The sequence below is a fragment of the Pagrus pagrus genome, assembly GCF_965226575.1.
Source record: "Pagrus pagrus genome assembly, chromosome: 4".
In the NCBI taxonomy this organism is placed as follows: Eukaryota; Metazoa; Chordata; class Actinopteri; order Spariformes; family Sparidae; genus Pagrus; species Pagrus pagrus.
Genome location: NC_140188.1, coordinates 10,364,415 through 10,379,030, shown reverse-complemented (window position 1 = coordinate 10,379,030; position 14,616 = coordinate 10,364,415). Strand labels below are relative to the sequence as shown.

Genomic DNA, 14,616 nt, shown 5'->3' with positions numbered 1-14,616 from the left:
AATTAAATCACTTTAATTGATTGTAGTTTTTTTTTTTTTTTTGGGCCATTCATTTTGTATTTACAAGTGGAAAGTGATCGATGGGGGCACCAAAGAAAAGGTAAACAAAAACATAAAAATAAGCAATAAGCAAGCATCCAAAAAGTGTTTTTCCTTTTTTTTTTTTTTTTTACCTAATGTTGGCTAAATTTTAAGTTTAGGGGAGTACCAAAATCTTCAGGAATAAGGACCAAGCAGATTGCCAGATTTTATGTCAGACTGGCCGGGAATGGTGTTTATGAATGATGAACCAACATCGACATCCAAGTCCAAAAATCAGTGAAAAAGCGTGGACAGACACCCCGTGAGAATTTGGATGACACACTCTTTCTCTTTTAATGATGCAAATAAATGTACTATCATGTATGTTGTATGCTCTAATTGTGCTTCTTTAAGTAATCTGTGTGAAATGTACCTATTTTAGGCCTTTATGATGCAGAAACACAAATTCACTGGCAGTAAATAAGCTTTGCATTTTGCAGTTTTGCTGTGCTCCTGCCCGGTCACATAAATACAAACAAAATAGTTAAAATCACATACACAAATTCGGCCGATTAGATTTTAATGCTCCACATCAGGGATCAAACTAGTTCAAATACAAATATTCTATTGTTGCCAATTGAGCGGCTTCACTTGGACTGTGTTGTGAACCTTCCCCCGGGGATCCTCTGCAGTTGGCTGAAAGTTCATCTCAAGGCCTTCCTCAGTATTTTCCCTGAAGATTTAAACCAGATACACTGCAAACATATGACACTACGTAACTGATCTTAAGATAGGTGGATAGTGAAATTAATAGCTGTTTCTGAAAAGTTAGCAGCACAAATTTAAGGTATTGTCAATCAGCTTAATAAAGATTTCCAGGTGGTGACTTGGTGTCTAAATGGTGCTTACATCACAGTTAAAGAAGCCTCCATCAGCAGACCGACAGCATGCAATTTTTTCCTTCTGGCATTTCATGAAAGTCAGCTCTTGTTTACTAATGCATTCTCTGCATTTGTGCATGATGTAACAGTACTGAGAAAACCCCCTGCCTCTCCTCCAACTTCAGTACCGTTCTCTCTAACCACTGCATGATAGCTGTACAATAACCTCCTGTTGTTAAGCCAACAAATGGAAAAACTCCTCTTAAGTTGGCTCTTGGATCTGCTTGAATGCGAGTGGAGGGTGCTCCATTACTTAGCAAACTTCCTCTTCAGAGGGTGCCACATGTGACTGGTGCTACATGTGTCTTGCACAACTTGGAGATTTTCCACGAAGAGAGGAGATCCTAAAGGTGACAGCAAATTTGGCTATTTTGAGCCCATGATAGCCTCGATCAAAACTGCATAACAGAAAGCAGAAAAGGTTGGCCATATAAGGCTTTAAATGCAAAACAGAGTGGAATCCTGTGAATCTGATAATGTATACTGTTATGCACTTTCTTGAAAAGGTATTAAAGAGACTGAAATGAAATGATGTTTTACGTATTCATCCAGTCTTTAACATTTACCATGCAGAAAGAAAACAAAACATTTTAACTGAATCTTTACTGTGAATGTATCTTTCTTAAACCTCAGCAACCTAATACTTTATGTAGGATATTGTAATCTAATGGTGCTCATATATAGATGACGTTGTTTTTTCGCTTTATTCTAAAAAAAGGCATTATGGAGTACTATAAGGCAGTATTAAATAATGTAAAGTGGAGTGGAAAGTCCATCTCACAAACATATAATTCACACAACCACAACCTATGCTTTTATTTTGAAGACGACGACTCTCCAGAAAGTGTGACGACACGCCTCCGTCATGACGCCGGCGCGAGTGCGGAAGTAAGTGACTTGAGTTTCCCCACATGGCGAAAATGGCTGCGAACGGGGAAAAACAACAGGGCCACAGACCCGGCATATACAAACAGAAAAATAAGGCCCACAAAAATGGCAGGCACCGGACGAAAGGTGAACTCGAGAGAGAAAACAAAGGTGAGCCGTGTTCAACGATGAAGTGTTACTCAACCACAGCTGTTAGCTGTGTTGTGTTGTGTAAGCGTGTGGCTCTGCAAACACACGTGTTGAGTTTTCTAGTGAATTTAGGGATGTCGTCGGTTCACTGGAAGACGTTTGTCACATATTTGTCTAGTATTTTATCCCCTTTCTTTGGAATAAATTGCGTAGCTCTTGCTAAACGTGACTAAACTGTTGGTGTACACCTTTGTTCAGTTGACGTGTGACCATTTAAAGTACCGGGGGACCAGTCAGGGATCAAAGACACCTCATGAGAGAAGAGACAGTTGTCATTATATGTTAACCTTGGGCCAGTTTGTTGTCAGAACATGTTGTCAAAGTATTTTTCGGAGTTTTTCACACTTTATATGTAGTTTAATACTGCTATACTATACTATTCTATACTGTACCATAAATTCAAAGCCACTAATGCTAAAGTACCAAGTTTATGGTTCAGTTGCAAAACTGTCTTACAACACAATTGTAAACTACACTGTGCATGCAAAGGGTATTATATTAAATGGCTTAATACGTTAATATTATGCCAGAGAGCTTAGCACAAAAGCAAAAATGATTAGTTGTTGTTTTGCACAATTTAAGAAATACATCATACTGCAGATTTGCGACATTCCTTGGCACTTTGTGTGTTATACACTGCAAATACTATGTGGTTTGTCCAATAATGTGTCCAAACAACATACTAATAAATCCCTGTGTTGAACTTTCTCTCAGGGAGAGTGTCAGTGACCGCCCTTACCAAAAAACAGCGGAAGGAGCAAAAGAAGATGGACAGAAGGCACAAAGCCAACCAGCTACGCCGGAATAAAAAAGACATGGTATGTTTGTAATGAATAGTCTCTAGTAATAATAATAATCTCCAGTTGGTGCTGCAGAAGTTCCATCTCTCTTAAGTCTTTCTCCCATGTCTTTTAAGGTCCTCACAGAAAAGCGACGGCTTGGCAGCAGGGACGGTCCCCCTCATTTAGTCGTTGTGGTGTCCCTCCATGCGTCGGTCGACGCCGGTGCTATCACCAAACTGCTTCGTGGGGAGGATGCTGGAGGCATCGTGCATCAGGAGCGATGCGTCAGTGGCATCAGTGACAGTTTTGGGATGATTCTTCCTCGTTTTAAACAAAGGTTCACCTTTGTAAGCCAAAGCACAGGTAAGCATTAAGCGATACGGAACAGTCATTGCTTTAAATAACTGAACTGAACTGAAAGCAGTGAGTGTATTCATCCATTAGTTTTTCAAATATAAATGCAAAACTATATATAAAAACACTCTCACCAAAGCACAGACTGGCACTCCTCCCACAGCTTCTGCCAGGTTGTTCAATACATGTATAAAATAACTATTGACATACGCTTTGGAATTACACAAGAACATAAAGGCAACCACTCCCAAGACGAGCCCCAAATCTTATTAATGGCAGCTTGTTTCCCTCCCCCAAAAGTCAAGTTCAGGTGTTCATTACCGTAACCAACATAATATTAAAATTTGGGGGGAAAAAAGGAGCCTACCATCTATAAACTATAGACCCATCCAGGTGCATGCTGGTCCTTTACCTGCCCACAGTATTCCCCAATTCACATACAAAACAAAATACGATTATATAACAACTAAACATGCTAAACAAGGAAATAATTCAACCAAACAAATACCTAGCTAAAGAAAATACTCAGGATCTAATCGACATGAAGCAAACATCTAAAATGTTATTAGTAAAACAACAACTAAATACTAACCACAAAAAATAGCTCCTACAGTGCCTTTTTGTTGTACTACTTTGTCTTCCTGTTGTCCTATTCTGAAGCTTTTCTGATGGTTTCTTTGGACAGCTGACATGCACTCCCTGCTGGATGTCGCCAAGATTGCAGACAGCCTTGTATTTGTGCTGGACTCGACTGAAGCTTGGGACAGCTATGGAGACTACTGTCTCTCCTGCCTCTTTGCCCAGGGCCTCCCCAGCCATGGTGGGTATAGACTTAAGCACACTGCTGTAGCTTTTAGACTCCTCTATTGATTTTTTTTTTTATAGATTTCTTTTCTTGGTTTGCATTTTCTAAGCCCTTTTGTCTCTGTCTCTAATTTCACCCCATGTAGCACTGGTGTGTCAGGGTGTGTCTGATCTTCCTGTGAAGAAGAGGGTCGAGTCCAGGAGAGCTCTGTCAAAGATCACTGAGATCCGTTTTCCTGATGCCCGTCTCTTCCCTCTGGATTCGGAGCAGGATGGCACTCTTCTTCTAAGACACCTGGGCACTCAGAGACAGAGAAAGCTTGGTTTCCGTTCCAGACGTTCCCATCTTTTGGCTCAGCATGTCACTTTCACACCCAACAGCCCTGCAGAGGGGACAGGTGGTGGACCCACTGGGCTGGGAACCCTCTGTGTCTCCGGGTACGTCCGAGGCCGTCCTCTACGGGTTGACAGACTGGTGCACATCAGTGGACACGGAGACTTTCAGCTCAGTCAGATTGATGCTCCATCAGACCCTCTGCCCCTCAACTTAACAGCAGCCAGACCAGCAAAGTCTGGCAAGGCAGGAGACATTGACATGATGGTAGGTTCTTATGGATTTTATCGGTCAACTGTCTTAAAATTCAAAATGCAAAAGGCTCCTCACTAACCCTTACCCTAGAAAGGGTTAGGGGTTTCCTCCCATGTATTTTATTGCTTATAAACTTACATCAAAAATTTTCTTTTAATGCCAGATATAACAGCAGATATCTCTGCTGTTCACCTTCAACAGATATTCCTTTAAAGCCCATTAACATTACTTAAGACTATTTTGTGTATTGATGTCACAGATAGTTATTTTTCTCACCTTTTAAAGGCAGCCAGTTCTTTTTCACTTGGTAAAAACAAGTAATGAAAGAGACTTTAATTCAATAATTTGTTTTTAAATGTGCACTTTGAACTGCTTTAATATGCAGAAATAATCTACAACAATAAAGGAGTCATGACACTGATTATAATAAAAGATTCAAGCAAGATACTTGAGCAAATTTAAGTAAACACAAGAATGTAAAACTCTCTTCTGTTCTCAAAACAAATGTAAATGTTGTGATGACTCATGTGTGTTTCTCACAGGATGGAGGTGAAGGTGAGGCTCCAGTGCGGGTGCTCATGAAAGCGGACCCAAAATCCAGAGAGAGTCTGCAGGCCGAGGCCGAGGTGGACCCCATGGACGGAGAGCAGACGTGGCCGACAGAATCGGAGCTGCTGGAAGCCGAAGGTGCGGAAACAGAATTTTAACACAACAGCATTTTGAGATGATATTAACTGAGTAAAGTCCTTGGCAAGTGACAGGCAACAATTGCATTGAAGAAATTGCGTATAAATGAAGCTGATTTCCCAGGATGCTGGAGGGGAGTGGAGGCTTTTATAAAATGATGTGATGTCGTAAAAAATAAAGAGAATCAAACATAAAGAAAAACATCAGCAATATTTTGTTTCCCTTCAAGTATCTTACACAACCTAAAGTCATGATGATATACAATGTAATCTACGATACTAAAACAGAAGTCTAAATGTTTCTTTGATGTTTCTCTCTGCTGTTTAGAGGCCAGGAAGACCAAACGTGTGAGGAAGGTCCCAAAAGGAACATCAGACTACCAGGCTTCATGGATTGTTGATGAAGACGACGAGGAGAATGGAGACACGGATGATGAAAGCAGCGATAATGACGATGACGATGACATGTTGGACGAGGCCATGGAAGGAGAAGATGAAGAGATCAACTCTCAGGTACACACTTCAGTATTTTTTAATATTTAAAGAAGTCTTTTGTAGAAGCTGGAATCTACAAATGTTTGGCATTATATACTCAAATGCACACTATGTAATTCTGCCACTAGGGGTCTCTCAGTCAAAACAATATAAAGAAAAGACGTCTGATGATGTTGTGGGTTCGTGTGGGTTGTTTTCTCCATAGTGAAATAACCATGACTCAGACAGACATGTTTACGGACGAGGTATTGTGTTAAAGTTTATTTCACTTTCAGTTTAGTCATACTTGCCAACTTCCTGGCTCATTCCCCGACATATCATTTGGTGCTTCCTCAGAAGTTATAATGACCGGTAACCAAATGAAACTCACATTTAACTTGATTACATTATAGATTTCTCTGGGTTTGAATATTGCTGCTAACGCTTAAAAGAATGTGAGTACACAAAGGCCTAACAAAGGTCTAGTTGTTTTTTATGGAGTAATTTTACATATTATACCTTGTAATTATTACTCAATTCTTAAAATACCTGTTAATTCATGGAAATCTTTCTTAATTGATTTATCAATTAATGTTTCAGACCTGCCCTGAGCACACCTTTAGGATTAGTTTAGTCAGACAGTGTAATCTTATGGAGGATGACGAGGACAATAATCTGGAGAAGGAGAAGCTCTGAGTGTCAGTGGTTTCCGGGGCTGGAGCGGTGCATACGTGACCCGCCGTCAGTGCACCTCGTAACTGAGAGGCACTGTTTGTTTTCTCAGTGTCTGTCTCTGGCCTGTAGTGCCAGGCTGCTCACCACAACAATAGTGTTTGGAGCAGGAGTCCCGAGAGAAGCCTCCTGTCTTCCTGTCCTGTGAACAGAACTTCCTGTCTGGACGAAAGGGAGGGGTCGACCATTTATTTTATTTCCAGCTCTGCTTGAAAAGACGTAGGGGAAACTCTCCTTATGCAATGAGTTCATTACGATCTGTAATTGTTATTAGCATGTGTTTGATGTCAAGGTCTGCGCACAGGAATACATATTTAGGAGAGGGTAACAATGGGGAAAAGGGTACTTCAAATGATAATGATTATTATTACTGCAGCGAGGATGTTGGAGAGGTTGTGAATCAACCCCATGCTGAGAGTTTCCCTTCATGTGTGTCTCTGCCAGTTGACTGAGCACTGTAAAGCATGTCGTCTTTGATGATTCATTTCCTCTTACAAATATATTACCCATGGAGGTTACATTTCTAGAAGTTGTCAGAGTGGATGTCTGGAAACACCGGAGACAGTCTTTTTTATAGACACACAATTTAAATCTATGCAAACCAGGGAATCCCATAGTTTGAATCCTGGCAACTTCCTTATCACATTCAAACATACCGATGCAAATACTACTATGCAGATTACAAGTCTTCTCAAAACACTGCTCTTATTGTGGCTGGGTAAGTCTTGTTTATGCTTGGCTATTATACAATAACAATTTCTAAACTTAGAATCTCTTTGACCGCACTCGTTCCCAACATGTGCGTCTAGTCATTGTTTGTTTGTGAACGGGGAGGCAGAAAGCTGCCTGAGGAAACTAGGAAAAGAGGTGTGTGTGTACATGTCTGGATTTGGTGTTGTATGTGCAAAAGCATTTAATACTAAAATTAGGGGTAATAGCTCATAGTTTGAATTGGGGAAGTTAAACACCATTTACAGGAAAATGCATTTCCAATCTAGTGGTAAAACATTTAAAAACATTTCTTTTTTAATACTGAATGTGAGATTTTGCATACATTTACTTTAAATTACATATTATGTTGTTCATATTTATAGCATTTTTTTTAGCTTTAAAGTTAGGAAAAAGAAAGGAACAAAACAAACGAATGATAATGAAGTAAATTAGAACTAAGTTAATTATTAAAATTAAGGTAACTGATCCTCTGGCTAATTTAATAAATGTCCTTTTGTTTGGTTAACCCAGAGTTTTCTTCCTCTTGTGGCTTTGGACCATGAGGTCTTATTTATAAACCTTTTATTCAAGGATTTTGGAGTATTTTTACTTTTACTTGATAACATTTAGCCAATAGGCAGACAGGAAATGTGAAGAGAAAATAGGGTAAAGTGTGGATGTGGCACTGGCCCATTTTGATGCCCCATCTTCAAACCCGACAAACAGAATGATAGTGTGATCCGTTTCAAACCAGAAACTTCAGTCATATACCTCACAATGTCAAAAATGTATAGGTAATAAAACTTCTTAGTGGACAGGAAACATTAAACTACTTTAATATCTTTATTTATTGACTTGTACACGGGTCTACATATGTTTACTTACTCAGAATCAGTGGAATTCTCTGTTCTGGCCTCTAATATCAACATGGCTCAGTTCTGCTTTACTTCGGTACAAATTGTTCTGTATCCTTCCTGCTCAGGAGCCAGGTTCAGGCTGCGCCTCAGAGGAAGAAGAAGAGGAGGATGAGGAGGAGGAGGAAGAGGTGTGCACCACAGAGCGAACCGGAGCAGATAAGCGCTATGATGAGCACATGGACGAAGCTGCGGAAGAAGAAGGTCTCAAACGCTACCGTGAGGCCCGATCCAATGAAATGTTTCCTGATGAGGTGGACACACCCCTCGACATGGCAGCCAGAATCAGGTCTGTGTTCTTATATGTAGGATGAGGAGTAAATATGCAAGTGTTGTCAATTGAGTTTGGAAGGAAAACAAAATCTGAGATAACTTTGATCATTGCTTCGTTTAATCTCATTGCTGTCTTCTGTGTGTGTAGGTTCCAGCGCTATAGAGGCCTAAAAAGTTTCCGCGCCTCGCCCTGGGACCCCATGGAGAACCTGCCTCTCAACTACTCGCGGATCTTCCAGTTCCAGAGCTTTGATCGCACTCGCCACCGCATCCTTGCTGAGGCTGCAGCTGAGGAAGAGGGAGCTATGGTAATAACTGACCAACAAAAAGCAGTGACCATCATCATTGGTAAATATACTCTTGATGCACTCAAGATTTGTGGCTTCACTGACTTCGTTGCCCTTTCTGTTCCAGGTCGGCTGGTACGTTACGCTTCACATCATCGATGTGCCTTTTTCTGTGATGGAGAGTGTGCAGTCAGGCAGACCTCTGACTTTGGTGTCTCTGTTGCCTCATGAACAGAAGGTATGACATCCAAAAGTGGTTATAACTGTCCATTTGAAACAAAGTGCCGCTGACAGCACAGTGTTATTGTTATTGATTTTTCTGGCCTTATCATTTGTTTCATCTTTACACAGATGTCAGTGATGCACTTGTTGGTGAGGAGACACCCCAGTAATACAGAGCCGATCAAATCTAAAGAGGAGCTGGTGTTTCACTGTGGATTCAGGAGGTTCAGGGCTTCTCCGATCTTCTCTCAGCACACTTCAGGTAGTAATAGACAAAACTCAACATACCTGTAATTTAAATCGCACCATACATGCGTTAGAAGAACAGAGACTGCATTCATAAGTTACATTTTGAACCAAAATCAGTTGGGTTTGTTTTTATTTTCTTCACAAAGTATATTTGCGCAGTTTGGTGAACTTGGCCAAAGGAATTTGCGCTATTGACCGGAAAGAGGGCGCTGCATCAGAGCCAAAGTACTGCATTTTTAAATGTATTTATTTTATCGGCAGTTATACACAAAAAGCAGTGATACCAATAATCAGAAAACTGCCAAATATCAGCCCTGATAATCAGTAATTAACATATTGTTAAAGACGAAAATAGCTTAGAAAGATTGACAAAACTAAAAAAACACAAGCATAAATAAACAAATACAAATCAAAGCAGAAACAAACAACAAAAAACACCAGACAGCTAATATTAACGTCTGTAATAGACGGTCATAGTCAAGACAGCAGCCACAACAATGTAATATAGAGACCCCTCCAACCTGCATATGTTGCTTCAATCAGAAATGAGTGGTACATTTATTCTCTTCATAATTTGGAAGAATGGACCCCATACTTTCACAAATTTATTGGAGTGAAGTTTTTGCCACTCTGAGATGACGCCAAAAGGAAAAGAGGATGATGATGATTCTTTGAATTTATTGATGTTCTTATCCAAACCAGTGTTCAGTCACTTAAAGGCCAGCGAGTTCAGTGTCTCGCTTGGTTTCTAGTTATATGACCAATTATTTGTCGCTCAATAGCATTATGGATTCCCTGTTAGTTCCTTTCAAAAACTACAGCAGCAGAATGATTGTGGAAGCAATCGGTCCGCAGCAGATTTAGCTGCGGGACATACAGCTATAAATGAATTATTGAGCATTGAACTCGGCTCTGCTCTTCTGTAGCTGACAAACATAAGATGGAGCGCTTCCTCAGGCCAGATGCTCCCACCGTGGTGTCCGTGTACGCTCCAATCACCTTCAACCCAGCGGGAGTCCTGCTCTTCAAACAAAGGAATGACGGTGAGATGAAAAGTCCGGCCTGTGTTTGAAAATAAGTATATTTCATTAGTGGCTTGGCTGCCTTCATTTGAAACTTTTGACTGTTCGCTCTGTTGTCTCTTAAATTGTTTTATTTGATTTTATCCATTTAAGTTAATTCATGGTATCTGAGCATGTGTTCTTGTTACTGTGTCTTTCTAGGCATGCAGGACCTTGTGGCTACAGGCAGCCTCCTCAGCTGTGACCCTCGGCGCGTTGTGCTGAAGAGGATTGTAGTGAGCGGACACCCGTTCAAAATTAACCGGCGTTCTGCAGTCGTTCGTTACATGTTCTTTAACAGAGGTGAGAGGATGTTGTCATCCTTTGACAACACAATATTAGATGATGGTTCACTTCTCTGTGGCTTTAAGCTTCATGGTTAACTGCTCTTTTGTCTTTTCTGTGTCAGATGACATCATGTGGTTCAAGCCAGTGGAGCTGCGAACAAAGTGGGGTCGGAGAGGCCACATCAAGGAGGCTTTAGGTGAGAAAATTAAACATAAAACGCTGCGTCTGCAGCTTCCTTTGAATGTCTGTTATCTCCTGCCAATTCTGACTGCTATATTTATTTATTTTCAGGAACACACGGTCACATGAAGTGTGTGTTTGATAATCAGCTGCCTTCTCAAGACACAGTCCTGATGAATTTGTACAAGAGAGTGTATCCTCGCTGGACGTACGACCCCTACGTGTCGTTGCCTTTACCCTGGGTCAAGAGAGAGATCACTGTGGAGATGGATGACTTGGACATGGAGTAGTGGAGGGACAAAAGACAGACTTTACGTCAATGTGATCACATGACATTTTCAAAAAGTGTAATGTGTATTAATTAAAACTATTTAGATCAAAAGTATCACATGTTTAATTGTTTATCTTGAGCAGGGCTGCTCGTGTGTTTGGCCCACCACATTTCTACTGAAAAATTAATTTTAAAAAACAAACTATAATATATGTATTGCTGTTATTTATTTTACAGAATCTAAACACAGCGTCCAGAGTAAAATTTTGCATCAAAAGTCAGTCAATTAAGGAAACTTGGGATATTATAATATTATGCATCATAACAACACAATACAGCAGGTGTTTGTTTTGGCTCCTGGCCCACAATAAAGTTTCAATTTTGTCCCTCCAAGGATGAAAGTTTGGGCTCCCCTGATCCTGAGGTTTCTTGTTACATTTTGCTATTGAACTCGTTGCTGGGTCTGTTCTGGCCACTAGATGGCAGCGATGAATAAGAATTAATCGAGCTTCCTCACGACTTTGTTTGAAATGGCTCAGAAGTATTTGAGTGACTACCACTGAACAAATAGCTGCGTATGATTAGACGGATGATGAGGGCTGTTAGAACGGCAGCTGGTGGGTCACTAATAGTTTTTACATTAGTCATGTATCAAGCCCATTAAACTGGCAACTCTTGAAAGTCACACAGATGTGGCTTAAAGCCTGCAGCCACATTAAAATGTAATAACTGAGGCAAAATCATTATATTGATAATGTTTTGGATATTTGAGGAACTCTAATCAGGGATAAAGAACTCCCAAGTTAAACAGAAATTCTCAGTGAATGACTTCTGGCCTTTAAGATTTTGACAAATAGCAGCTGTCGGCTTCATTTATTTATGTTCATTATTTATCACAAACACGCCTCGGTGGACTTTACAAAAAAAGAGGCAGCCAGGACCTAATTAATCCCCAGTCTTGGAATGAATTTAATGCTGTATGAAATGACATCCAACACAAAATACAAGACTTCTTCACTCGTCCAAGCTATTTTAAGTGTGAGGGCGAGAGGGCAAATAACTGCTTTACAAACTATTCTCCGAACGCGCTCTTGATATCCTTTCTGTTTCGTGTTATTCATCGAAAGTGGTGTACCTAAAATTGTATGAACATGGAAGAATGGATGTATTAATAGCACTTTGCTCACTATCACCAGACAGTGTACACCCCTCCACACCCCCTGCTCTCTCTCTCCATGGTGGTCCTGACCTGAAGCCTCCTTCTCAGCTTTAGTCAACACACACACACACACACACACACACACACACACACACACACACACACACACACACACTCAGATCACGACCCCTCTGTTGCTTTCAAACTGAAGCTGAGATGCTCTACAGCTTTCCGTCCTTCCCTGACCCGATGCTCTGTTTCTTAGGAAAACACTTGATTTATGTATTGCAATATTTATCATAAAACTGAGCTCGCGCATGCTTGCAGCAACATGATTCATCCTTGGGCTGTGTTGGGACTGCACCACATATGCATGCCAATATGTCTGGGAAACCAGAAGGTGAAGACTTTGGGATGGAGAGGAGAACATGATCCAAGAAACAAAGGGGAGCAAAAGTTCACTGCGTGCTGTTTTATTTGGAAAAAGTTGAAGAAAAAAGATAATACAATCGAGAAAGACTAATGTCTCTATTGCCCATGGGGGGCAAGCTGGGAGCTCTGGACAGTTTTGTGGTAACACTCAATTTATTTCCTGCTTTGCTTTTTTTTTCTTTCTTACATGTATCAAGGCAAGGGCACAGTAACTGATGTGTTGAACACATCTTGTTAAGGCTGAGGGGAGGGGTGTTGTGTGTTCTGCTGGCCAGCAGTTCATGACGAGGGGAGGGGGAATTCAATACCCCCTTGATGGAGAATGCTCTTAAAGTAACACATGTACAAAAATGGTTCTGAGTTTAGATGCGTGCACTGCATTTTTCCCTGACACTATCAATTTGAAACAGATAAACATTTAGCTGCTCGGGGACCAACTGCGACGTGGTGAGGCTGACTCCAGCCCATAAGTGAAGTGTGTGTTTGGCACAGGCCACTGTCAGAAGACGTGCACGCTGGTGACTTAGTGCTGTTTGGATCAGGAATGTCTTGCGGTTCCCAGTTCACTGCCACCACACTCAGTTGGCTCCCACTGAAGATATAATGGGTGAGAGATTTTTCCGTTGGATGTGGATAAAGAAACGGAAGGAGAGAGAAGGGGCAGTGAGGGAGTGAGAGATAAGGGAAGAGCCAGTTGATGTTCAGCGTGAATAAAACCAGAAGTGGTGGGAGGAAGCAGTTGAAGGAATGCAAAATGGGGGATGCATAGAATTTGGAAATTAAAATAAAAAGTTAGTGGGTGAGAGAGAGAGAGAGTGAAATGGAGGAGTGTGAGAGTCTGAGGCGGTGTGGGCGAGGGAGTAGGAGAGCGAGAGTGGCTGGCGTTTATGGATTGCAGATGTGGCGCTATGGGGTTTTGGCAGGGGCCATGCGCGCCTGAATCCTGCACCGGCTGGGTGGCACCGGGGTGAGAGGGAGGTCACTGCACCGCAGCACACAGCCCATAAAACACTGAGAGTAGAGGGGGAGAGGAGAGAGAGAATAGGCCTCAAATACACACTAACCCAGGACGGCAGGGCAGCGGGGCCGAGCAGATCACACTTTGGGTTCAAGCACGCACAGGCGTACCCAAACATCCTGCATGTGTTAAAGCAGGCTGCCCCTAAAGCCATAGGTTAACTCATAAGAGTTAGGATGAAGTGGAAAGCTGATAAGCTTATCTCAGATTTAATAAGGATGAGCCCTCTGCAGACACCTCCTCAGCCATGAAAAATCACACCATCTTCACTGAAATTTTCCACCTCTGAACGTATTAATGCGGAATTTATTACAAGCGCTTTTGATAAGATTACAAAAGAGGAGCCAGCCAGCCACGTGTAGATCAGAAGTGTTCATCTAGTGTCTGTTCTCATAGCTTCATCCACCCACTTGCTACTATAAATTCTGCCTTTTCTCTTTTCATCCTCATCATTCTTCATCTTCCTCAGGAAGAGGAGGAACAGCGGAGATTGTGGAATAAAGTTGCCAGAGCTGGTCTTGGCAAACTTGTAGATGAAAAGTGAAGTTCCTTTTCATTTCTCTTCTGAGGAAATCACTTTCTTTACCATGTGGTACCCAGGACAAGGGTTAGGGTTAGGGTTAAGCAATATTGTCTAAGTGCTGAGAGGCTTTGAGACATCAAAAAGCACATGGCTTTTGGAAAGAAAGGTGTCATAAAATCGAAATATTTTTTACGAATCTGTCAACAGACAGCCAGAATATCTTTTAAAGCCACCATGATTTCATCGTGTCTATACTGTATACATTATACATTAGCCCCCTGTTGGTGAGAGCTGCAGTTCCAACATTTCAGACCTGCATATGTAGATGTGCTCCAAGTACAGTTATATTTTATAAAATTTAGAAACTTCTGCCACCTGTAGTCAATGAGAGGTACAATTGTTGAATTCTGGAAAAAGTACACCCACAAAGTTCACGGGCTGCATCGTGAACGTAGCTGCTGCTGACATGCTTACTGACTCCTGACCCTCTGCCATTTCTGTTCATGTGTGTATTGCTTCTTGTGGACGTCTAGTATTAGCATCAACCGACGGATGCAGGATACGCGAG

At 41.3% G+C, this 14,616-nt stretch overlaps 1 protein-coding gene across 1 annotated transcript; it reads left to right on the top strand.

Moving 5' to 3' along the window:
- The first annotated feature begins 1,834 nt into the window (after positions 1–1,834).
- Positions 1,835–11,030, top strand: tsr1 (TSR1 ribosome maturation factor). The gene is made up of 15 exons (XM_084350861.1): positions 1,835–2,000; positions 2,754–2,857; positions 2,956–3,184; positions 3,861–3,995; positions 4,126–4,580; positions 5,111–5,255; positions 5,583–5,767; positions 8,154–8,374; positions 8,507–8,666; positions 8,773–8,883; positions 8,997–9,129; positions 10,043–10,159; positions 10,340–10,480; positions 10,587–10,661; positions 10,757–11,030. The coding sequence occupies exons 1-15, from the start codon at positions 1,874–1,876 to the stop codon at positions 10,933–10,935; spliced, it is 2,517 nt and encodes an 838-aa protein (XP_084206987.1). The 5' UTR covers positions 1,835–1,873; the 3' UTR covers positions 10,936–11,030.
- The last annotated feature ends 3,586 nt before the right edge of the window (positions 11,031–14,616 follow it).

Excerpts from the sequence above, each read along its gene's own strand:
- tsr1 (XM_084350861.1), top strand. The coding sequence starts at position 1,874 with ATGGCGAAAATGGCTGCGAACGGGGAAAAACAACAGGGCCACAGACCC. Across the intron at positions 10,160-10,339 it reads CTTCAAACAAAGGAATGACG|GCATGCAGGACCTTGTGGCT; the intron begins GTGAGATGAAAA and ends GTGTCTTTCTAG. Across the intron at positions 10,481-10,586 it reads TTACATGTTCTTTAACAGAG|ATGACATCATGTGGTTCAAG; the intron begins GTGAGAGGATGT and ends TTTCTGTGTCAG.